Raw genomic sequence first — 25,357 nt, forward strand, 5'->3', positions numbered from 1 at the left:
GGGTGCAAAAAAGTGTGATCTCATTTCACTTTGCGGATGAGAGGTCCCAACTTGCCATTTTTAATATGACTCTTTGTTATGTATTCCTATGCGTGTGTAAGCTCTTTGGGGCTTTGAGGGACACATCTTGGTCTCCCAAGAATAGCACTTTTGTCCAGGACATGGGAGAAGTTCCTCTATAAATGTGGGTTTAAGTAAGTATGTAGACTTGCTAAGTGCCAACCTTCTCTTGCAGCCCCGTGTCTCGAGAATCCATCATCATAGTTTTCTTTTTTTTTTTTTAATACTTCTCCTCAGAGAGATAATATATGCTCGTTTATTTCTTTATCTAACAGATATGACTTTCTTCAGTTCTATACTTGTGCATTAAAAAAAAAAGACCAAGCCAGTCTCAAATGAAAGCCTCACCAACCTAAAAGCTTACATAAATGGTTGAAGAAGGGAAATTAGTAAGTATGCTATGTAATCCTCTTCCTCTCCAACTCCTATATTTCCTTTCAAGCCTCACCTCAGGTTTCCTGGCGATCTTTCCTAATCAACCTCTCTGCCAGTGCTTCTCCGACTTAGCATTTCTTGCACAGTGATTGTATCATTCTGTTGTGTGTAGTCCTATGGTGATTTAGAATAGTTTGTTTCATTTGTGAAAGTTCTGAGGCCAATTTTGAAGTAGTTTTTCTTGGTCCCATTTCATTACAAATGCAATTTCATTGCATTCCTCATTTTCTATTCCTACACTTTCATACACGACTTGCTCTCAACCACAATTAATAAAAAAAATTTTTAATTAAATTTATAATTGAGGCATAGTATGTATATGTACACAAATTTTAAGCAAACAACTCAATGAATGTTTACATATAAACACATAAAGTCACATAGCCGTTACTGAAATCCAGGTATAAAATGTCTCCAACACCACACCTGACTCCTGTGAGCCCCACCCACTCAGTACCTCTATAGTAGTTTTGTCTATCCTTTTTTATTTTATTTTATTTTTAAAATTATTTATTTGGCTGTGTCAGGTCTTGGTTGTGGCACGCAGGATCTTTGTTGCAGCATGCAGGATCTTTCGTTCCATGCCAGAGTGCACAGGCTCAGTAGTTGCAGCACATGGGCTCTCTAGTTGTGGCACACAGTCTCTAGAGCTTGCAGGCTCAGTAGTTGCGGAGCATGGGCTTAGCTGCCCCGCAGAATGTGGGATCTTAATTTCCTGACCAGGGATCAAACTCACATCCCCTGCACTGGAAGGCAGATTCTTAACCACTAGACCACCAGGGAAGTCCCAGTTTTGCCTATTCTTGAACTTTATATAAATGGGACCATAACTGTGTGTATTCGTTTTTCTTTTTTCTTTTTTTTTTTTAGTATTTTTAAATTGTGGACATATATTTTTTTTTTATAAATTTATTTTATTTTATTTTTATTTTTGGCTGCATTGGGTCTTTGTTGCTTCACATGGGCTTTCTCTAGTTGTGCCGAGTGGGGGCTACTCTTCATTGCAGTGCACAGGTTTCTCACTGTGGTGGCTTCTCTTGTTGTGGAGCATGGGCTCTAGGCACACGGGCTTCAGTAGTTGTGGCATGCAGGCTCAGTAGTTGTGGCTCATGGGCTCTAGAGTGCAGGCTCAGTAGTTGTGGCGCACAGGCTTAGTTGCTCCGTGGCATGTGGGATCTTCCTGGACCAGGGATCGAAACCATGTCCCCTGCATTGGCAGGCAGATTCTTAACCACTGCGCCACCAGGGAAGTCCCAACTGTGTGTATTCTTAAAACAAAAACAAAAACAACAAAAAACCACTTTTTATTTGGAAATAATTTCAAAGTTACAGAGAAGTTGCAATAATACTACAAAGAACATCCATGTACATTTTACTTAGATTCACCTATTGCTTACATTTTACACCCATTTGCTTTATTATCTATCTACCTATTTTATATAAATGTTTTCTCCTGAGTCTTTTCCTGAACTTTTGAGAGTAAGTTGCACTCCCTGTGACTCTTTTCCTCTGGATACTTCAGTGTGCCTTTTCTAGAAATAAGAATTTCTCTTACATAACCACAGTAGGGTTGTCAATTTAAGTAAATTTAACATTGACACAATACTTTAAAGTTCATGTTCCAGGGGAGGGATAAATTAGGAGTTTGGGATTAACATATACATACTACTGTATATAAAATAGACAACCAACAAGGACCTACTGTATAGCATAGGGAACTATACTCAATATTTTGTAATAACCTATAGGGGAAAAGAATCTGGAAAAGAATATACATATATATAGATATGTATAATTGAATCACTTTGTTGTACACCTGAAACTACCAACATTGTAAATCAACAATACTCCAATAAAAAAAATATATAAAGTCCATGTTCCAATTTTACCAATAATGTCCTTCCTAGCATCCCTCCCCACCTCCAATACAGGATCTAGTTTAGGATCAGGTATTACATTTGGTTGTCATGTCTCTTTAATCTCTTTTAATCTGGTATGTATACCCAGTCTTTTTTTTTTTGATTTTATGCATTTGACATTTTTTGAAAGCATTCATTCCCTTTTTCTTTGGGGGGAATTGCCTGACATTCCTTAATGACTAAATTCAGATTATACATTCCAGCTGGGATATGATAGAAGTGACATTTTGTCTCAAAGTATTATATCTGGTTTCACAATATTCATCTGTCCCATATTGGTGCTATTAATTTTGATCACCTGGTAATTACTGTATAGTTAGTGTTTTCCCCTTTCAACTAGTAAGCAATCCATGGGAAGACACTTTATTTTTTTTCCATTATGATTTGTCACAGGATATGGAATATAGTTCCCTGTGCTATACAGTAGGACCTTGTTGTTATCCATTCTATATATAATAGTTTGCATCTACTAACCCCTAACTCCCAATTCTCCCTGCCCTCCCAGCAACCACAAATCTGTTCTCTATGTCTATGAGTCTGTTTCTGTTTCATAGGTAAGTTCATTTGTGTCATACTTTAGATTCCACATATAAGTGATATATGATGTTTGCCTTTCTCTGTCTGACTCACTTCGCTTAGTATGATAATCTCCAGGTCCATTCCATGTTGCTGCAAATGGCATTATTTCATTCTTTTTATGGCTAATATTCCAGTGTGTGTGTGTGTGTGTGTGTGTGTGTGTGTGTATATACCACATCTTTATCCATTCATCTGTTGATGGACATTTAGGTTGCTTCCATGTGTGGGGAGACACTTTAATACCATGCAAATATCCTGCTTACCATCAAAATCTGTCCCTCCCTCCCCCTTGACTTAGTATCCACTGATGATTCTTGTCTGTACCATGATGGCTGCAGAACAATGATTTTCCAACTCTAGTACCCCTTCCACATTTGTCAGCTGGGCAGTCAACATTCCATTGAAAGCCATAGTCCTCCCTTCTCTCCCACTTATTTATATGTATTATTGTATGGAGTTATGGATTCCTGTGTTTCAAATATCTTAAAATTTAAAAACTGACTACTTATAAAAGCATCTTTCTGTACTTGTTCTATTGTTTTTTTAGATCTACTTATTCGTGTGCCAGTACCACATGGGCTTTGTTCATTCTTAAAGCAGTATTTATGGTTTAGAGTTTGGAAAGATAAATCTTTCCTCATTTCCTTATTATCTTTAGAATTTCTTTTGAGATTTCTTCTAGTTTATTATTCTGGATGAATTTGAGAATCATTTTTACAGAATTATACCCTCATGCCTTTTCTGTTCACTGCCTTCCCTCAACTCTGGTGGGATTATGATGGAACGGCCCTGGACCTTTAGGTACAATTTAGAAATAACAGGAAATTTTATGAAATATAGTCTTTTCACCAGGAACAAGTCTGCCCTCCACTTATTCAAGTTTTAATCTGACCATTAACATCTAGAAGTGTAGGGTATGTAAATGTGCGATTTGCCCTGTGGACCTCTCAAATGGTTTCAGACCTTTACAAGAATGTCACTATGGTGCTTGGAGTCAACCAAGAGAAAGGTAAATAGAGTAACCAAGGAAACTGAAAGACAGAAAAAAAAAAAAAAAAAAGAAGATGTTCCAGTATGTTCAGTATGTTCATTTCATTCACTTACCAAATAAGCCTTCTGGAGGTTCTGCCTGTCACCTGCCGGCCACTATGCTGGTCAGCAGGACGCAGAGGGGAAGCCAGATGAGAGGAAAGAATAAGGTCAAATGAATAGAAGGAAAAACAAAATCTTCAATATGCTCATTCCATTCCCTTCTCATGTGTGCCCATTATGGAACAATTTATAGAAGCAAGATAAGCACCACCAACCCATTCTCCTGCCATACTTCCTGCAAGAGCAGGGGGAACTTCCAAAGCAGTGACCTTCAGCCAATGTGGGCACTAATGGGCATTTTTTTTTAAAGTGTATTTTATTGTATAGTTGATTTACAATGTTGTGTTAGTTTCTGCTGTACAGAAATGTGATTCAGATATATATACTCTTTTCCATTATGGTTTATCACAGGATAATGAATGTAGTTCCTTGTGCTATACTGTAGGACCTTGTTTTTTAACCATTCTGTATATACTAGTTCGCATCTGCTAATCCCAAACTCCCAATCCAGCCCTCCCGTGCCGCTCCTCCCCCTTGGCAACCACAGTCTGTTCTCTATGTCTGTGAGTCTGTTTATGTTTCATAGATAAGTTCGTTTGTGTTATATTTTAGATTCCACATATAAGTGATATCATGTGATATTTGTTTTTCTGCCTGACTTACTTCACTTAGTATGATAATCTCTAGGTCCATCCATGTTGCTGCAAATGGCATTATTTCATTCTTTTTTATGGCTGAGTAATATTCCATTGTGTGTGTGTGTGTGTGTGTGTGTGTGTGTGTGTGTATAAAACATCTTCTTTATCCATTCATCTGTTGATGGATATTTAGGTTGTTTCCATATCTTGCCTATTGTGAATAGTGCTAAAGAAGGTATGTCTTGACCAGTTGGCCTTACTGAGGCCTACAGAATTTATATGAGGCCCAGTATTTACCTATTTTATAACTAATAGCTAATACCAACTAAGACTGGAAGAAATGTCTAAACTGAATGAAGTATGGTTACAAAAATTTCCTCATTTCAAGACAAAATCTAAAACAGTGGATCAAGTTTAAGCCCATTTGAACTCCATGCCTTTCCATCTGCCAACACAGCTCAAGAGTAAGCCACTAGTATTGCATGGGCTCCAAACAGAAAGGTGAGTGACCCATGTCCAGACCATGTACTGCTTATCCATAGTAGGCAGAGTTCCATTTTCCTCGAGTTGAATATTTGATGACAAGAGCTGGAGCCAGAAAGTGACCTAAGATTCTTAGCAAATCACAGGTGTTTTGCTTAGTGTCTGTTGGACCAGGCAGACTTTGGCTTTTGTACCCTGTAAGCGTAGAGAAGGCATCCTCCTTTCCCACCTGGCTCAGTAGAACTCAGGTCACTTCTTCTGGGCCACTGAAAAAGTTTGCGGGAACGGGGTCCTGATCCTCTTCAAAAATAGGGAGCTGTACAAGGTGCTGGTGGTGGGGAGTGGGGGTGAAGTGGATCCTCTGCTCCCTGTCTGGCTCTAAGTGACAGGGCTCACACTTGTGATCCTAAAAGGTGATCAGAAAATTTCTCCTTCAAACTCAAATGCAGACACACAGTCCATCTGCAGATGTAATGGGAAAGAACTTTTGTATTGTATTACAAGTTAATCACTAAAGGGATGTTGCCTATAAGCTTAAATTATACATAATGGCTCATCTTTGGGAACCCTGCCTCCCAGGTAATGAGCATTAAGCTAAAATACCTTTGTTTAGGGTACCCTGTTAGAGAGAGAAAAGAGTTGTTGGACTTTTACTCGATTTGTGAACTGGTTTGTTTGCTTCTTTGGATGCTAGCATTTATATGTGCCATTTGTGTTTTGTCTAGAATTTATATCTTTAAAAATGGGAAATGTTTTAAATATCCCTTATAGTAAGTCCTCTGAGGTAGGTTTTGGATAAGTGATCTGATTACAGCCATGAACCCATGAGTGAGAAGATGATATTTTACTGTAAAAATGTGTGGCCACTGTACCTGTCTGGATCTCCACAGGGGGTTTAGGCAGGGTTATCTTGGGACCTTGTGCACCATGCACTGCTACCCTTGTTGTGTTAATTACATCATTTATGGTCTCCTGTGTCATTGTATATGTAAAACTCCAAGACCAAACTTGAGGGTTTATTTAGGATTTACTGTTTGTCCTCTGAGTTTTTCACTTCATTTTGTTTGGTATTGTTTCTTCATTTACAGTCAAATCAATTTTGTGATATTTAAAACTTTTACTGATGTCAAATGGAGAAAAGGAATGGGACGGGGGGGAAAGGCATGTCTGTGGGACATTCCTAGGGAGAAGAGAAAGATTCCACTTGGTTCCTAAAATCACCAAAACCCTCAGCCCAGAATTCTCCCTGTTTGGTTGATGCCAAGGCAAAAAGTCATCCTTTAAAGGTTAGAGATCATCAATTACTATTTATGGCTATTCTGTGAAGAAGCAGGGAAGAATGATGAAATCCTTTATGAGCAAGCATTTGCACTATTACATCAAGGAAAATAAGAAAAGGAAGAGAATGAGAGTGAGAATATGTTGCTTCAAATCTTAACTCCTCCATTCTTTTTTATGGCTGAGTAATATTCTACTCTGTGTGTGTGTGTGTGTGTGTGTGTGTGTGTGTGTGTGTGTGTGTATACCACATCTTTATCCATTCACCTGTCAATGGACGCTTAGGTTGCTTCCATGTCTTGGCTATTGTAAATAGTGCTGCAGTGAACATTGGGGTGCATGTATCTTTTTGAATTAGAGTTTTGTCCAGATATATGCTGAGGAGTGGGATTGCAGCACCATTTGCAGCACCATGGATGGACCTAGAGATTATCATACTAAGTGAAGTAAGTCAGGGAAAGACAAATATCATATGATATCACTTATATGTGGAATCCAAGAAGAAATGATACAAATGAACTTATATTCAAAACAGAAATAGACCCACAGACATAGAAAACAAACTTATGGTCACCAAAAGGGAAAGGAGGAGGAGGGATACATTAGGAGTTTGGGATTAACATATACACATTACTATATACAAAATAGATAAACAACAAGGTCCTACTGTATAGCACAGGGTAGTATACTCAATATTTTCTAATAACCTATAAGAGAAAAGAATCTGAAAAAGAATATATATATGTATATACACTATAACTGAATCACTTTGCTGTACACCTGAAAGTAACAAAACACTGTAAATCAACTATATTTCAGACTTCCCTGGTGGTGCAGTGGTTAAGAATCCGCCTGCCAATGCAGGGGACACGGGTTCAAGCCCTGGTCTGGGACGATCCCACATGCCACGGAGCAACTAAGCCTGTGCGCCACAACTACTGAGCCTGCACTCTAGAGCCCGCGAGCCACAACTACTGAAGCCTGTGCGACTAGACCCCGTGCTCTGCAACAAGAGAAGCCACTGCAATGAGAAGCCCACACACCACAATGAAGAGTTGTCCCTGCTCTCCGCAACAAGAGAAAAGCCTGTGCGCAGCGATGAAGACCCAAAGCAGCCAAATAAATAAATAAATACAATTTTAAAAAAATCTATTATACTTCAATTTAAAAAGTCTAATTCTGGGGGGAAGATAAAAAACCTTAACTCCTCCAGCTGTTATGCCAATATATCCACCCCTTCCACCACTTTCCGTTCCTATCCAACCCCAATTCCTGACACTGGGGCTCAGAACTGCCCCTCCTTATAGTGATCAGTTAGAAAATCCTGTGTTAGTTCCTGGGGCACAGGGATTTGGTCTAGTACCGCCATCTAAGACCTGACAGGGCACCCAGTTTGGGCCCCTCCCAGGGCAGGGCAATTTCCCTTACACCTTTACCTCATATGGGGACTAAATGCAAATGATCAGTCAGCTGCGTTTCTCAGACTTCTTGAACTGGAAAGATTGCAACCCTCCTTCACAAGGAGGGTCCTCTACAACTGGAGCCCACTTGACATCACCCACAGCTGAACTAAAATGGGACCCCGATGAGGGAGGAATGCCCTTATTATAATACTACTTATTAGTGCATCTGGGCAGGGCTTTGAAAAGGGGAACCAAAGCAAAATAGTTCAAACAAAATTCAAGAAATTCTGCAAAAAAACAAATCCCTCTGAATTTTTGGAAAAGATTTATCAAGCCTACAGACATTATACTAATGCAGATCCTGAGACCCCTGAAAATATTAGAATGATAAATTTGATCTTTTTTGGACAGTGTCTCAGATATTGGGAGAAAGTTGTGAAGATTAGATGGTGCATTTGGAATGAACCCTTCTCAATGGGTAGATGTTGTTTTTAAAGTGTTCAACAGGGAACAGCAACAGAAGAATGAAGATGTAAAACAAAATGCCACTTTTTTTGGCACTGGATTCCCGAAAGAGGAGTAACTGGAAGAGAGGTAAGCCCCTACTGGGGGAGGAACAATGAGCTTTCACCCTTTTCTTCAGAACAGCTTGACATCAGAGTCCCACGTGAACACTCTTTAAGCCTACAGATGGTGCTCATGAAAACCCCAGGAGACAGAGCTCTCCTCCCCCTCCCAACCCCCCCCCCAACCCCAGGTCTATGAAAGGTAAGACCAGAGTGTGTGCTAACAGCACCCCAGGGAAGGCCAAAAACACATGGCCAATAGACATCCCCTTAAAAAAGGACGCTGGGACACCTAACCTAAAGCAATATCCTCTGAGGCAAGAGGATCACTTCTCCCACAGACTGACTTGTCAAAATACCATCCAGTATTTTCAGAAAAGGACAAAGAGAGGGTCGAGGAGTGGGGTTTCACTTGGATTGCACCTTGCCTGGCTGGAAATGTAGTGCACAATTGTTTTGATTCCTGAGGTGATCTTGGACCCTGTGCTGCAGCAAATTCATATTAGTACCCATTACAGGAGAGATGCCACCTTACAATGGATTCAAAAATATATAATGGGGCCTAACCTATAGAAGACCATCCAGCGAGTCACTCAGAATTGCATGATTCGTTCTAAAAGCAACCCAAAGACTGCTGTTGGACCTTCCCAGATGGGGGCCCAACACAAAGGAATCTGTGCCACCAACGACTGGACACAAATGCCTTGAGCTGCAGGAAATTTCAGATACCTGCTAGTGTTTGTGGACACTTTTTTTCAGGGTGGGTGGAAGCAATCCCACCTGGACAGAAAAAGTCTCTGAAGAGGATTGCCTGGGTCTTGGACAAACTGAAAGCTGAACATGAGTGTGGTACCACCATCGATATCTCCCTGTGGGAATTCGAGACCATAAGTACTACGTGACTATTACTGATGCCTCAGGACACAGAAACTTGATCAAAAACATGATTCCAGGCACATCCCAGGCCGACCGTGATGTTCTCATTGTTGCTGTTGATGCTGGTGGATTTGAAGCAGGTATCTCCAAGAATGGGCAGACCCATGAGCATGCCCTTCTGGCTTACACTCTTGGTGTGAAACAACTAAATGTTGCTGTTAAATGGATTCCACTGAGCCACCCTACAGCCAGAAGAGATATGAGTAAATTGTTAAGGAAGGCACTTACATTAAGAAAATTGGCTACAACCCCAATGCAGGAGCATTGGTGCCAGTTTCTGGCTGGAATGGTGACAACATGCTGGAGCCAAGTGCTAACATGCCTTGGTTCAAGGGATGGAAATTCACCCAAAAAATGGCAATGCCAGTGGAACCATGCTGCTCTGGATTGCATCCTGCCAGGAACTCATCCAAGTGACTAGTCTTTGAGTCTGCCCCTCCAGGATGTCTACAAAATTGGTGGTATTGGTACTGTCCCTGTGGGTTGAGTGGAGACTGTTTCAAACCTATCGTGGTGGTCACCTTTGCTCCAGTCAATGTTACAACTGAAGTAAAGTCTCTTGAAATGTACCATGAAGCTTTTGTGAAGCCCTTTCTGGGGACAATGTGGGCTTCAATGTCAAGAACATGTCTGTCAAAGATGTTCGTTGTGGCCATGTGGCTGGTGACAGAAAAAATGACCCACCGATGGAAGCAGCTGGCTTCATACCTCAAGTGATTATCTTGAACCACCCAGGCCAAATCAGTGCTAGATATGAACCCGTGCTGGATTGTCACACAGCTCACACTGCTTGCAAGTTTGCTGAGCTGGAGACTGATCATTATTCTGGGAAAAAGCTGGAAGATGGGCCCAAGTTCGTTTTTATTTTATATTTATTGTTATTTTTTAAATTTTGGCTGCATTGGGGCTTTGTTGCTGCGTGCAGGCTTTCTCTAGTTGCGGCGAGTGGGGGCTACTCTTCATTGCAGTGCACAGGCTTCTCATTGTGGTGGCTTCTCTTGTTGCAGAGCACAGGCTCTAGGCATGCAGGCTTCAGTAGTTGCAGCGTATGGGCTCAAGAGTTGTGGTGCACAGGCTTAGTTGCTCTGTGGCAAGTGGGATCTTCCCAGACCAGGGATTGAACCCATGTCCCCTGCACTGGAAGGTGGATTCTTAACCACTGTGTCACCAGGGAAGTCCTAGCACCAAATTTTTGATCTGGTGATGCTGCTGCTGTTGATACGGTTCCTAGCAAGCCCATATCTGTTGAGAGTTTCTCTATCCTCCTCTGGGTTGTTTTACTGTTCATGACATGAGACAAGACAGTTGCTGTGTCATTAAGTGGTGAAAAAGAAGGCAGCTGGAGCTGGCAAGGTCACCAAGTCCGTCCAGAAAACTCAGAGGCTAAATGAATATAATCTCCAATACCTGCCACCCCAGTCTTAATAAGTGGTGGAATAATGGTCTCAGGACTCTTTGTAAAAAGACTGATTAATGATAACAATGAATTGTATAAACTTCAGAAGGAAAGGACACTGTTTTGTGCACCACTGGTTTTGTGTGTGACAGTTTAAAATTACCAGTTTTTAAAATCAGTACTTTAAAAATTATTTTATTTTGTATTGGAGTATAGTTGATTTACAATGTTGTGTTAGTTTCAGGTGTACAGCAAAGTGATTCAGTTACATATATTCTTTTTCAGATTCTTTTCCCATATAGGTTATTATAGAATACTGAGTTCCCTGTGCTATACAGTAGGTCCTTGTTGATTATCTATTTTATATATAGTAGTGTGTATATGATAATCCCAAACTCCTAATTATCCCTCCCCCCCTAACCTTTCCCCTTTGGTTTTTTAAGTCTGTGCTTCTGTTTTGTAAATAAGTTCATTAAAATCAGTACTTTTTAATCAGTTAAAGCCCTCCTAAAAGGAAATTATCCCCTGATTTGGTTTAAGGCATTGGAACTACATTAATCCTGGAGACCACAATCAACAGGAAAAACTGAGAAAATGAATACTAATTTAACTTCGGATAAGGCCTTGCCAGTTGCCCTGCTATGGATTAGTGGCTCTCAGAAGCAGGCTTAAATTAAGCCCCTTTGAAATACTGTATTGTAGTTCATTCTAGGTGTCTGTCCAGGCAGGAGAATCTATAAATGCTCTGAAAGAGCTAGCAGTTGCCAATTATGCTAAAACTTTGGGCATTATACTAAACCCTGTTCATGAGTTTGACTCCAACAGGTCTGCCTATTGAACTGAAGTAAATGGTAATTTCATTATGGCTGGAGAGGGGTCAACCTATTTAATTTTTTCCAAATAAACAGCACAGGAACTTAGTACATGTATTGGGAACTGGAACCGAACCCCAACCCCAAGTTCAATTACAAATTAGACAACAAAGTGCTAAGGAGTTTCATCAGGTTCAAATGGTTGTAGATAAAAAAGGAAAGAGGATTTTACTCCTAAAGATTCTAAAGAATATTCATTGCCCCTGTTTAGCAGGGGGTAGCCAGAGCAGTCTTTGTCCCTTTCCCCTCAAGACTGTGGAATGGACATTGGCAGTGGGGAATTGTAATAGGGAAGAACCTTTGTATTCTATTACAAGTTAATCACTAAAGGGATGTTGCCTGCAAGCTTAAAGTATATGCAATTCCCATCTCTGGGAACCCTGCCTCCCAGGTAATGAGCATTAAGCTAAAATACCTTTGTTTAGCTCACAGGAAACATCTGGACCAGGCCCACCTGTGAATTAACACATCCCCTCCGGAGGCTGGCTGGAACCAGGAAATGTTTGACTTTACTCCCTTTGCTTTTATTATATAAGAAATTTGAATTCTAACTCAGACAAGATGGTTCTTTGGGATATGAGTCCACCATCTTCTTGGTCTGCTGGCTTTCCTTGTCCCAACAGCTTGTCTCTTGATTTACTGGCCTGTTGTGGGGTGAGCAGCACGAGCTTGGACTTGGTAACACAAACTCTAGAGGAAGATGGTGATGGGTCTGGGGCAGGCTCTCTAGTGGAGAGGACTCCCTGCCTTCTTCAAAACACCATATGTCCTAGCTCTCCTGTCATCTGGCTACTTTCAGATGATATGATTCCTTTCCTGCACTGTGTAAAGCATCCTTCCTGAGTAATGATTCCCCCCATCAATGGCTTCTGGGAAATTAAACACAGTTTTTCATTCAGAAGAGGTTGGGGACTCCTGATACAAACCTCTGCAAATACCTTATTCAGAAACAAGAGTTTATGTTCTCCCAGCAATAATTGTTCATTTGTTTTGCAAGGTAACAGCTGCTTCCCATAACTTTATCAGCAACCTTGACATATCTATAAGTTCACTAAAATCTTTTGGTCAAATGCAGCTAATTAAAGGAATAGAATTGATGCATACAGTATTCAGAATTTCAAAGTTAAATATGCATAAATAGTCCCTAATCATAGTATGGGGCAAACCTAACCAATGGGTACCATTTTAAGTTTTGGTTATTCTTGAATTTACACATTCATATCAATTTTAGAATCAGTTTCAACAGTTCTATGGTAAGTCCTGTTGAGATTTTGAAAATATGATTGAGTTGAATTCTTTACAATATTAAGTCTTTTCATTCATAACTTAAAAAATGGAAAGGACTATCTTGGTTATCTTTTATGTCCTTCAATAACATCTTATCTTCTCCAATAAGACCTTCTAGAATATAATATGTCAGGCTTTTTTTCCTCAGTAACCTTTTAAAAAATTGCTGTTGTGGATGGTATCCACTTTCCTCCCACAGAATTTCCCAATTAAATATTGCTATTATATGTTTGCATATTGATGCTGTATTCAGTCACCAGAACCATTAAAGTCACAAGTCTTTAATGAAAAGAGATGAAGTATAAATGAAAACTTTAAAAGAGATGTGGCTACAGATGGATTTAAAATTAAGAATGAGAAATGCAATGTGGGAAGGAAAATACTGTTAGATTTTCGTGTGATTCCCTGATAACTAATGGATTTGTTATTAAAAGGTCTAACACTGTGGTTATTAAGTCTCTTGGGTGGCCATGTGAATCAAGTCTCAGAAGATACCTGGAGTTTAAAAAGTTAGACTCTGTGGATCCTCAGGAATCTGGTCCAGAGGAAATCCAGTAGTTAAATGAGGCCTGCTCATACTTAACATTTTTAAGCTTAATTATCTGTTATAAGTAGCCATTAGTAAACATTTTCATTCCATACAATGAAGAGAAACCCAGGAGCTATTAACATTTAACTCATTTAATTAACATGAGTAATAAGTGATTAATAAGTTTGTTGAGGGACTTCCCTGGTGGCGCAGTGGGTAAGAATCTGCCTGCCACTGCAGGAGACACGGGTTCGAGCCCTGGTCCGGGAAGATCCCACATGCCGCGGAGCAACTAAGCCCATGTACCGCAATTACTAAGCCTGCACTCTAGAGCCCGCATGCCAAACTACTGAAGCCTGCTCACCTAGAGCCCGTTCTCCTCAACAAGAGAAGCCACAGCAATGAGAAGCCCGCTCACCACAACAAAGAGTAGCCCCCGCTCGCTGCAACCAGAGAAAGCCCGCATGCCACAACGCAGACCCAATGCGGCCAAAAATAAATAAATTAATTAAAAAAAAAAAAGTTTGTTGAATGTACACCCAGGCCATTTCAAATCCCTTTTGGAAGGCATCAAGGAAAAATAATTACAGGACTTCCCCAGTGGTCCAGTGGTTAAGACTCTGAGCTTCCACTGTTGGGGGCAGATTGGATCTCTGGTCAGGGAACTAAGATCCCGCATGCTGCAGGGCACGGCTGAAAAAAAAGGAAAAATAATTACACCTGTCTTATAGTTGAGTGATCTAACTAAAAAATAACTATACCTCCCAAAAGAAGTGTAAATAAGACCCATAATTTATGATCTTATTGTGTCAGGCCTTTAACTATGACATAAACATTTCTATAATCTAGATAAAAATCTCAATTCCGTTTTCTTTTTAGGACTCAGGAAATGGTTTCTTTTACCTAAATAGGTAACACCATAGTCCCCATATGATTTGACACTGTTCCACAACCACTCTTTCACAAAGACAGACAAATCTTTAGTAAAAGAAGCTAAATTTATAAACATTTAAGATAACTTGAGAAATACATAGTAAAAAAAAGAACAAAGCCCACAAATTACAAAGATTTTACTAATATGCAAACTGCTGGTCCATCTAAATTTGGCATATTCAATCTACTTAACTGATTTGCTTAATGTGGTAATTTTTTAAATGAAATTCAGTTGGAGGATGAGGGATAAATTTATGCCCTTGACAAAGATAACCACTGTGGTATGTTGTTACTAAGAAAAGAAAACATAATTCCTGGTTATATTATTGTTCTGGCTCATCAGAATTCACAGGACATGTGGGAGTCTGTCATGTCCAATGAGGTCAGGCAAACGTAATAGAAGGCGCCCCAGGATGACACACATCTTCATCAAACAAATCTTCTGGTAGCTCCTCTTCATCTCCATCAGGGAAATATGTTGGGAATGGTAGATTTTTACAGAAATCCTTATATGCAGGCAATTTAGAATCTTTGATCTGGGGGGAGGAAGCAAAGATCTTATTAATAAGTGATACCAATTAAGTTATTTAAAGATAGTCTGGTTTACTTATTACTTTATTTACTTATTTGCTTATAGTCTCATTCATAATCAAAGAATAGCTCTTCCTACATTTCCTTTTTCTTTGTTTTTTGTTCCTTCATTTTCTAATGTGAATAACACAGCTATTATACACTGAGTTCCTTTTACTTTATATATGTATTTTTATTCCAATAAACTTAACTAATCCAATGACAGAAATATAACCTTCCTCAAGTTAATCAGCTACCTCATGAGAATAAAATTACTCTGATTATATTTTATCCATAAACAGAACTGCCCAACAGAATAAATTATATTCTACAATTACTACATAAATATCAATTATACCCAAATTGATTTTTCAAATATAAAGAACTGACATAAACTATATACCTAAAAGGTATTACTATCTACTTCTCAATTACTGATTTTATTATCTACTCATATCATGTATTTTTATTATTCTATATTCTACCATAAATTTCTTGAGCTCGGGTTAAAAAATATAAAATTTACCTAGTACTTTTGTTAGTCTTAATTCTAAGAGCACATAACCCAAAATATCAAGTTTTGTTAAGGAAATTAGCTTATATTTAACAAGTAATGTTCTCTTTGAGAAGCTAAGGACAGAATAGTATTTAGCAGAAACAATAATAAACCCAGAAGTCTTGAAAACAGCTGTATTAGCTCTTTATATTCTAAAAATATTCTAATTACATTTGTAAATTCATTAACTGAGGAATAGTACAGATATCGATATGATCTAAAATGTCGGGTTATATTTTTGGAAAACATTAGGTTCTTTAAAGCTTCTGACTCATTCTACAGCCTTCATTCAGAGAGAAGTAAAAAAAACAATTACACGTAATTACACAAACAGATTAAAATAAGGCATACTCATTTTGGCAATAAGAAATGAATAATATGGTTGAAGTAAGTACACAGCTGCTAGGAATAGCTAAGTACAGAAAAACACCTATATTAATTTCTCTCATTAAATTGTTCCAAGAAATTATCAGTAAGTTGCCCAGAAGAAAATACACTTGTTTAACTTTTTTTTCCAATCCACTAATCTTGAGTTGAACTTTAACTTGGGAAAAAAAAGTCAAATTCTTACCAATTAAATTGTCTCAGAATTTGTAAATGAAAATAAAACTCAAGCAGATAAACAACAAAACGAACAACAAAACTTTCTGTGCAAATTTGATAATTGTGAAAATTTAGTTATAGATGCCTAAACGGTGAATTCTCAAGTACTTTCAAATTTTTATAGATCTATTATACCCAAGAAACAGCAAGGTGATTCCCTTATACATATATACATATTTTCATATTCTTTCCCATTATAGGTTATCACAAGATATTGAGTATAGTTCCCTTTGCTATACAGTAGATCCTTGTTGGTTATCTGTTTTATATATAGTACGTTGTATCTGCTAATCCCAAAGTCCTAATTTATCCCTCCGTCACCCCTTTCCCCTTTGGTAACCATAAGTTTGTTTTCTATGTTTGTGAGTCTATTTCTGTTTTGTAAATAAGTTCATTTGTATCATTTTTTAGATTCCACATATAAGCGATATTGTATAATATTTGTCTTTTGTCTGGCTTTCTTCACTTAATATGATAATCTCTAGGTCCATCCATGTTGCTGCAAATGGCATTATTTTCTTTTTTTATGGCTGAGTAATATTTCATTGTATAAACGTACCATGGCTTCTTTATCCATTCCTCTGTTGATGGACATTTAGGTTGTTTCTATCTCTTGGCTACTGTAAATAGGGCTGCGATGAACACTGGGGTGCATGTATCTTTTTAAATTATCGTTTCCTCTAGATATATACCCAGGAGTGGGATTGCTAGACCATATGGTAACTCGGCTTTTAGTTAAAAAAAATCTCCATACTGTTTTCCATAGTAGCTGCACCAATTCACATTCCCACCAACAGTGTAGGAGGGTTCCCTTTTCTCCACACCTTCTCCAGCATTTAGTATTGGTAGACATTTTGATGATGGCCATTCTGACTGGTGTGAGGTGATACCTCATTATAGTTTTTTTTGATTTGCATTTCCCTACTAATTAGCGATGTTGGGCATTATTTTTCATATGCCTTTTGGCCACCTGTATGTCTTCTTCAGAGAAATGTCTACTTAGACAGTCAATGTCTTTTGCCCATTTATTGATTAGGTTGTTTGTTTTTTTTGATATTGAGCTGTATGAGCTGTTTGTACATTTGAAAATTAATCTCTTGTTGGTAGCATCGTTTTGCAAATATTTTCTCCCATCCTGCAGGTTGTCTTTCCATTTTATGGTTTCCTTTTCTGTGCAAAAGCTTTTAAGTTTAATTAGATCCCATTTGTTTATTTTTATTTCCATTACTCTAGGATCAAAAAAGTTATTGCTGCAATTTATGTCAAAGAGTGTTCTGCCTGTTTTCCTCTAGGAGTTTTATAGTATCTGGTCTTATATTTAGGTCTTTAATCCAGTTTGAATTTATTTTTGTATTTGGTGCTAGAGAATGTTCTAATCTTGTACACACAGCTGTCCAGTTTTACCAGCACTACTTATTGAAAAGACTGCCTTTTCTCCATTGTATATTCTTGCCTCCTTTGATGTAGACTGACCATATGTGCATGGCTTTATTTTGGGGATTTCTATCTAGTTCCATTGATCTATATGTCTGTTTTTGTGCCAGTACCATACTGTTTTGCTTACTGTAGCTTTGTAGTCAGGGAGCCTGATTCCTCCAGCTCCATTCTTCCTTCTCATGATTGCTTTGGCTGTTCGGGGTCTTTTGTGTTTCCATACAAATTTTAAAATTTCTTGTTCTACTTCTGTGAAAAATGCCATTGGAAATTTGATAGGAAATGCACTGAATCTATAGATTGCCTTGGATAGTATGGTCATTCTAACAATATTGATTCTTCCAATCCAAGAACATCGTATATCTTTCCATCTGCTTGTGTCTTCTTTAATTTCCTTCATCAGCATCTCATAATGTTCAGAGTACAGGTTTTTTGCCTCCTTAGGTAGGTTTGTTCCTAAGTATTTTATTCTTTTTGATGTGATTGTAAATGGGATTGTTTCCTTAATTTTACTTTTTGATTTTTGTTGTTAGTGTATAGAAGTGCAACAGACTTCTATATATTAATTTGTACCCTGCAACTTTACAGAATTCACTGATGAGCTCTAGTAGTTTTCTGATAGCATCTTCAGGATTTTCTATGTATAGTATCACGTCATCTGCAAAAAGTGACAATTTAATTACTTCTTTTCTAATCTGGATTCCTTTTATTTCTTTTTCTTCTCTGATTGCTGTGGCTAGGAGTTACAAAACTATGTTGAATAAAAGTGGCAAAAGTGGGCATTTGTCTTGTGCCTGATCTTAGAGGAAATGCTTTCAACTTTTTGCTGTTGATTATGATGTTAGCTGTGGGCTCGTCACATATGGCCTTTATTATACTGAGGTAGGTTCCCTCTATGCACACTTTCTGGAGTTTTTTTTTTTTTTTTTCTTTTTATCATAAATGGATGTTGAATTTTATTAAAAGTTTTTTCTGCATCTATTGAGATGACCATATAGTTTTATTCTTCAACTTGTTAATGTGGTGTATCACACTAATTGATTTGCAGATACTGAAAACTCATTATATCCCTGAGATAAATCTCACTTGATCATGGTGTATGATCCTTTTAATGTATTGTTGGATTCAGCTGGCTAGATTTTTTTTTTTTTTGGTTTGATTTTGTTGAGGATTTTTGCATCTATGATCGTCAGTGATATTGGCCTGTACTTTTCTTTTTTTGTGATATCTTTGGTTTTGGTATCAAGGTGATGGTGGCCTCATAGAATGAGTTCAGAAGTGTTCCTTCCTCTGCAATTTTTTAAAATCATTTCAGAAGGATAGGTGTTAACTCTTCTCTAAATGTTTGGTAGAATTTGCCTGAAGCCATCTGGTCCTGGACTTTTGTTTGTTGGGAGTTTTAGAATTACTGATTCAATTTCAGTACTGGTAACTGGTCTGTTCATATTTTCTATTTCTTCCTGGTTCAGTCTTGAGAGATCACACCTTTTTAAGAATTTGTCCATGTCTTCAAGGTTGTCCATTTTATGGCTGTATAGTTGCTTGTAGCAGCCTCTTATGATCCTTTGTATTTCTGTGGTATTGGCTGTAACTTCTGCTTTTTCGTTTCTGATTTTACTGATTTGGGCCCTCTCCTTTTTTCCCATGATGAGTCTGGCTAAACGTTTACCAATTTTGTTTATCTTTTCAAAGAATCAGCTTTTATTTCATTGATCTTTTCTATTGATTTTTTTTAAAGTGTCTATTTCATTTATTTCTGCTCTGATCTTCATGAGTTCTCTTTCTGCTAACTTTAGGTTTCGATTGTTCTTTCTCTAGTTGCTTTATGTGTAAGGTTATGTTGTTTGATATTTTTCTTGTTTCCTGAGGTAAGCTTGTACTGCTATAGACTTCCCTCTGAGAACTGCTTTTGCTGTATCCAATAGGTTTTGGATCATTGTGTTTTCGTTTTCATGATTTTCTAAGTATTTTTTGATTTCCTCTTTGATTTTTTCAGTGACCCATTGGTTGTTTAGTAGCATATTGTTTAGCTTCCATGTGTCTGTGTTTTTTGCAGTTTTTTTCTTGTGGCTGTTTTCTTTTCTTTTTCTTGGGCTGCATCGGGCGGCTTGTGGGATATTAGGTCCCTGACAAGGGATTAAACACGCACCCTCGGCAGTGAAAGCACGGAGTCCTAACCACTGGACCGCCAGGGAATTCCCTGGTTGTCTTCTAAACTCATAGAGTTGTGGTCTGAAAAGACGCTTGATACAATTTCAATCTTCTTAAATTTACTAAGGCTTGCTTTGTGGCCCAACATATGATCAATCCTGGAGAATGTTCCATGTGCACTTGAGTGTATTCTGCTGCTTTCAGATGGAAGATTCTATACTTATTAATTGAGTCCATCTGGTCTAATGTATCATTTAAGGCTTGTGTTTCCCCTAGTGATTTTCTGTTTGGACGATCTGTCCGTTGATGTAAGTGGGGCATTAAAGTCCCTTATTATTATTACTGTCAATTTCTACTTTTATATCTATTAACATCTGCCTTATATGTTGAGGTGTTCCTATGTTGGGTGCATATATATTTACAATTGTTATATCTCTTCTTGGATTGATCCCTTGATCATTATGTGGTGTCCTTCTCTCTTGTAACGGTCTTTATTTTAAAGTCTATTTTGTCTGATATGAGTATTCCTACTCCAGCTTTCTTTTGATTTGCATTTGCATGGAATACCTTTTTCCATCCCCTTACTTTGTTTGTATGTCTCTAGATCTGAAGTGGGTCTCTTGTAGACAGCATGTATACAGGTTTAGTTTTTGTATCCATTTAGCCAGTCTATGCCTTCAGATTGGAGCATTTAATCCATTTACATTTAAGGTAATTATCAATATATATGTTCTGATTGCCATTTTGTTATTAGATTTCTGTAGGTCTTTTGTCCCTTTCTTCTTAGTTCTCTGCTCTTGTGATTTGATGACTATCTTTGTGTTATGTTTGGATTCCTTTTTCTTTATTGTGTGTATATGTATTATAGATTTTTGGTTTGTGGTTACTATGAGGTTTTAGTATAGCAGTGTGTGTGCATATATATAAATATAAATATATATGATTGTTTTAAGTTGCTGATCTCATTTCAACTGCATTTTAAATACCCCACATTTGTACTCTCCTCCCTTCACAATTACTGTTTTTGATATACTTCTTTTTTTCTTTAATTAATTAATTTTTTGGGGGTGCTGCACTGGGTCTTTGTTGCTGTGCGCAGGCTTTCTCTAGTTGCAGCGAGTGAGGGCTACTCTTTGTTGCAGTGCGTGGGCTTCTCATTGTGGTGGCTTCTCTTGTTGTGGAGCATGGGTTCTAGGTGTGTGGGCTTCAGTAGTTGTGGCACGTGGGCTCTAGAGCACAGGTTCAGTAGTTGTGGTGCACGGACTTAGTTGCTCCATGGCATGTGGGATCTTCCCGGACCAGGGCTTGAACCCGTGTCCCCTGCATTGGCAGGCGGATTCTTAACCACTGCACCACCAGGGAGGTCCCTGATATCATATTTCACATCTAATTGTTTTGTGTATCCCTTAACTGCGTATTGTGGATACAGATGATTTTACTACTTTTGTCTTTTAACCTCCCTACTAGTTTGTGTGTGGACAATTTACCTTTATCGTATGTTTGCCTTTACCAGTGAGCTTTTCCATTTCATAATTTTCTTGTTTCTAGTTGCAGCCTTTTCTTTTCCCCTTAGAAAAGTTCCTTTAGCATTTGTTGTAAAACTGGTTTGGTGGTGTTGAATTCTTTTATCTTTTGCTTGTCTGTAAAGTTTTTGATTTCTCCATCAAATCTGAATGAGGACCTTGCTGGGTATTCTTGGTTGTAGATTTTTTCCTTTCATCACTTTAAATACATCATGCCATTCCCTTCTGGCCTACAGAGTTTCTGCTCAAAAATCAGCTGACCATCTTATGGGAGTTCCCTTGTACATTATCTATAGCTTTTCCCTTGTTGCTTTTAATATTTTCTCTATCTTTAAGTATTGTCAATTTGATTACTATGTGTCTTGGTGTGTTTCTCTTTGGGTTAATCCTCTATGGGACTCTGCGCTTCCTGGACTTGGGTGATTGTTTCCTTTCCCAGGTTAGGTAAGTTTTCAGCTATTATCTCTTCAAGTATATTCTCAGGCCCTTTCTCTCTCTTCTTTTTCTAGAATCCCTATAATGGGAATGTTAGTGCTCCTGATGTTGTCCCAAAGTTCTCTTAAACTGTCCTCATTTCTTCTCATTCTTTTTTCTTTATTCTGTTACACAGCAGTGATTTCTACTACTATTTCTTCCAGTTCACTGCTCTATTCTTCTGCCTCATTTATTCTGCTACTGGTTCTTTCTATTTTTCATTTCAGCTATTATATTCATCTCTGTTTGGTTGCTCTTTATATTTTCTGACTCTTTGTTAAAAACTTCTAACTTCTTGCTCTGTGCATCCATTCTTTTCCCAAATTCCTGGATCATCTTTACGATCATTACTCTGAACTCCTTCTTGAGTACACTGCCTACCTCCACTTCACTTAGCTGTTCTTCAGGGATTTTATCTTGTTCCTTCATCTGAAACATATTCCTCTGCTGCCTCATTCCGTCAAATTTCTATTTGTATATTTATGTGTGGCAGGTTAATTGCATTTCCCAACCCTGGAGAAGTGGGATGTCCTGTATGTCGCAGCAGTACACTTCCCTCTCATCACTGAAGGATCAGGGACCAGTCTGTTTGCAGACCCAGTTCCACAGGCTGTGTGATCATAGCTTTCTTGCTTCTGGTGTCTGACCCTGGCTGGATGGGGCTGCTCTAGAGGCTTGTGCAGGCTTCCTGGCAGGAGGGGCTGGTGCCAGCCCACTGGTTGGTGGAGCTGGTTCCTCGCCCTCTGGTGGGCAGGGCTGTGTCAAGGGGTGTGTCCAAAGATGGCTGTGGGCTCAGGAAGTCTTTAAGCAGCCTGTCTGCTGATGGATGCAGCTGTGTCCCTGCCCACTTGGTTGTTTGCTTGAGGTGTCCCAGCACGAGCCTACAGGCTGTTGGGTGGGGCCAGGTTTTGGTGCTAATGACCCAAGCAAGATGTCAGCCTCCAGCAAGAGTTCATGAAGATGAATACTCCTTAATATATCTGCCACTGGTTTTTATGTCCTCAGGGTGAGCCACAGCTGCCCCCCACCTTCCCAGGAGACCCTTCAAGACCAGCAGGTAGGTCTGGCACAGGCTTCTATGAAATTACTGCTTTTGCCCGGGTTCCAGGTGCATGAGATTCTGAATGTGCCCTTTAAGAGTGAGGTCTCTGCTTCCCCCAGTCCTGTGGAGCTCCTGCTATCAAGCCCCACTGGCCTTCAAAGCCAAATGCTCTGGGAGCTCCTCTTCCTGATGCCAGGCCCCCGGCTGGGGAGACTGACGTCAGGCTCAGAACTCTCACTCCTGTGGGAGAACTTCTGTGATATAATCATTCTCCAGTTTTTGTGTCGCCAGGTAGTAAAGGATTTGATTACATCACGAGTGCACCCCTCCTATCATCTCATTGTGGTTTCTTCTTTATATCATGTAGAATATCTTTTTTGGTAGTCTCCAGCTTTTTCTTTAATTGATGATTGTTCAGTAGTTAGTTGTGATTTTGGTGTGCTCATAAGAGAAGGTGGGCTCAAGGTCCCTCTACTCCACCATCTTGTCCCAAATTTGCTGGTACATGTTTTTGTGCACTGAATCTTATCCCTGGCTTTATTATTTCCCTGCCTTCAGGACTCCCTCTCATTCTTTTTATATTTATGTATATTGGCAAACCAGTTCAAACACTTTTTAGGAAAGCTGGAGGTAGGACACACACACAAAAAACAGGAAAATCTGAAAACAAACTTAAATTATAAATTAGAACATAGGGACGAGCACACACAAATAGTACAGTACACTATGCTGTAAATAACAGTTCTTTAGGCTCTCTTAATACATTTAGTGAATCCAAAGAAGAACAAAAAGCTTACATTAATTAAACAGTTTGGTTATCCCTAAGACTATCTTACTAACTTTAGAATGAATGACAGGCAGCCCTGTGCTCTGTACTCTGATGGAACCAAAAGCTCCTGTGGAGTGAGTGGATGCCAATGAGGCTGCCTGTCCAGCAGGACAAGCCTCAACCTCCAACGGCAAGGGGCTTATTCACCTGCTGTGGGATCACTGGGAAGAATGGACAAAGTGGGGTGACTGTTTTCAGAAGATTTACCAAACTTTTGACATTTAAAACATAAGCCCACAAAAAACTCCCCCAAACCCACACCTTAATGTTTGGGACAGACATTTAAGGTTATAAAAGACAGTTAAAAGGCACTATATTTCAAATATTTTTTTTCAGGATGAATTCTTTTATCAAAATCTGTTTGTTGGAAATATATTCACCTGGTGTGTTAACAGTTCAAAGTGTCTAGACATTTCTCTGATGGTATAGTTTCTCAAACTGTATTTGGACTCCTCTTTTGGAATTGCCTTCAGTGTACCTTCTGAATATCTTCAGTGATAGCAAGCCACCATCCATTAAATGGATTGAGTTTTTGGAGGCAATCTTTATTGAAGTGGGTGGAAAAATCTGAGTAATACGTGTTGTTGATTATAAATTGTTTATAACAACCAGATCAGAACCCTGCACATATAGTTTTTCAAGGCAGTTCACCTGTTCATCCCTGCTGGTGTCAAGGAAGATGCTGAGGTGAACCTGAGGAGTCACGGCAACAGTGAGGCTCAGCTGGAAGCCAGCCTAGAACTGTATACAGCAAATGGGGAGAAAAGGAGGATTTGACAATGTTTAAAACTTCATCTGCTATCCAGTATAATTTATTATGAAAAATGATCATTTTCTTTTTTTTCCTCCTTTATTTGGTTGTTATATTTATAACAATGTAATAAATCTGGAGGTAGGAATACACTGAATTATGAAGCCCAAATGTTAGGAAAAGCACAATGACAACCTGCTGGCTTCCAGTACCTGTCACTATATACATGACTTGGGTCACCGGGGGTCTGAAAACTTACTTAAACCTAAAAAACTGCAAACTTAAAAAAAAAAAGACCAAAAAATCTTGCAAGAATTAATCAAATGCATTTTTTCTTTAAAAAAAAAACTGAGAATACTCTAGTCAAAAAAGTGAAGAGTTCCAGAAAGGGGATTTTAATTACTGTAAGACTGAAATAAATATTGTACATTATGCTAGTAACAGAACCTACTTTAAGAAATGAAAAGAATACATAGAAAAGGCAGGTTTTTTGAAAAATCTGAGGGTTAAGTTTCAGCCTATTTTTGTTGTTATTGTTGGAAGAGTAATGAAGAATCTATTTTGGGGAACTGCTGATATCACTTCAACTACAAATTTATTTTCAGAATGGAAGATTCAAAATTCAAAAGTGACATCTCATTTTGTATTATGTTGACTTAAATCCCAGGTTGAATATTTATTTTGTATTTTATTTGATGGAAATAAATCTCTGAGAGCTTAAGAACGTTTTTTCAAGTCTATCTTGTATAACATGTTTTCTTCTCTTCATGTTTTGAACATAAAAATGTATTTTTAAGGAAAACACAGAGCAATGCTAGTAATAATAATAATAATAATAATAATAATAATAATAAATCTTTCCTTAAAATGTCCACCTCAAACCACCTTTCTTGTTGATTCTCATTTTATTTCCACCACACACACTTCTGGTTCCCGTGTCAAAGTACTCTTAAAAAATGAAAAAGTTATTTTTTGGAAGGATAGAGATATACTGATATTTTTGCAAGTAGTTTTGCTA

General features: G+C 38.4%; 1 protein-coding gene and 1 pseudogene across 2 annotated transcripts in view; one reads left to right on the forward strand and one right to left on the reverse strand.

Annotated features, from left to right (window-relative positions):
- Positions 1-5,205: 5,205 nt before the first annotated feature.
- On the forward strand, positions 5,206-10,814 carry LOC118894496 (annotated as a pseudogene).
- Positions 10,815-14,452: 3,638 nt separating this feature from the next.
- The window catches only part of MRPL3 (mitochondrial ribosomal protein L3), a 42,431-nt gene continuing 31,526 nt past the window's right edge, over positions 14,453-25,357 (reverse strand). Inside the window, exons 10-11 of one of the 2 annotated variants that reach the window (XR_005019713.1) lie at positions 24,240-24,329; positions 14,814-14,942 (exon numbers count right to left, since the gene is read on the reverse strand). Coding sequence is in view for 1 of the 2 variants with exons in the window: in XM_036850733.1 (XP_036706628.1) it covers positions 14,790-14,942 (153 nt within the window). In the remaining variant the exon portion in view is untranslated. Of the gene's footprint in view, positions 14,943-24,239; positions 24,330-25,357 lie in introns of both variants that reach the window. The other variant, XM_036850733.1, reaches the window with a different exon arrangement.

This window comes from Balaenoptera musculus, chromosome 4 (genome assembly GCF_009873245.2).
Source record: "Balaenoptera musculus isolate JJ_BM4_2016_0621 chromosome 4, mBalMus1.pri.v3, whole genome shotgun sequence".
In the NCBI taxonomy this organism is placed as follows: Eukaryota; Metazoa; Chordata; class Mammalia; order Artiodactyla; family Balaenopteridae; genus Balaenoptera; species Balaenoptera musculus.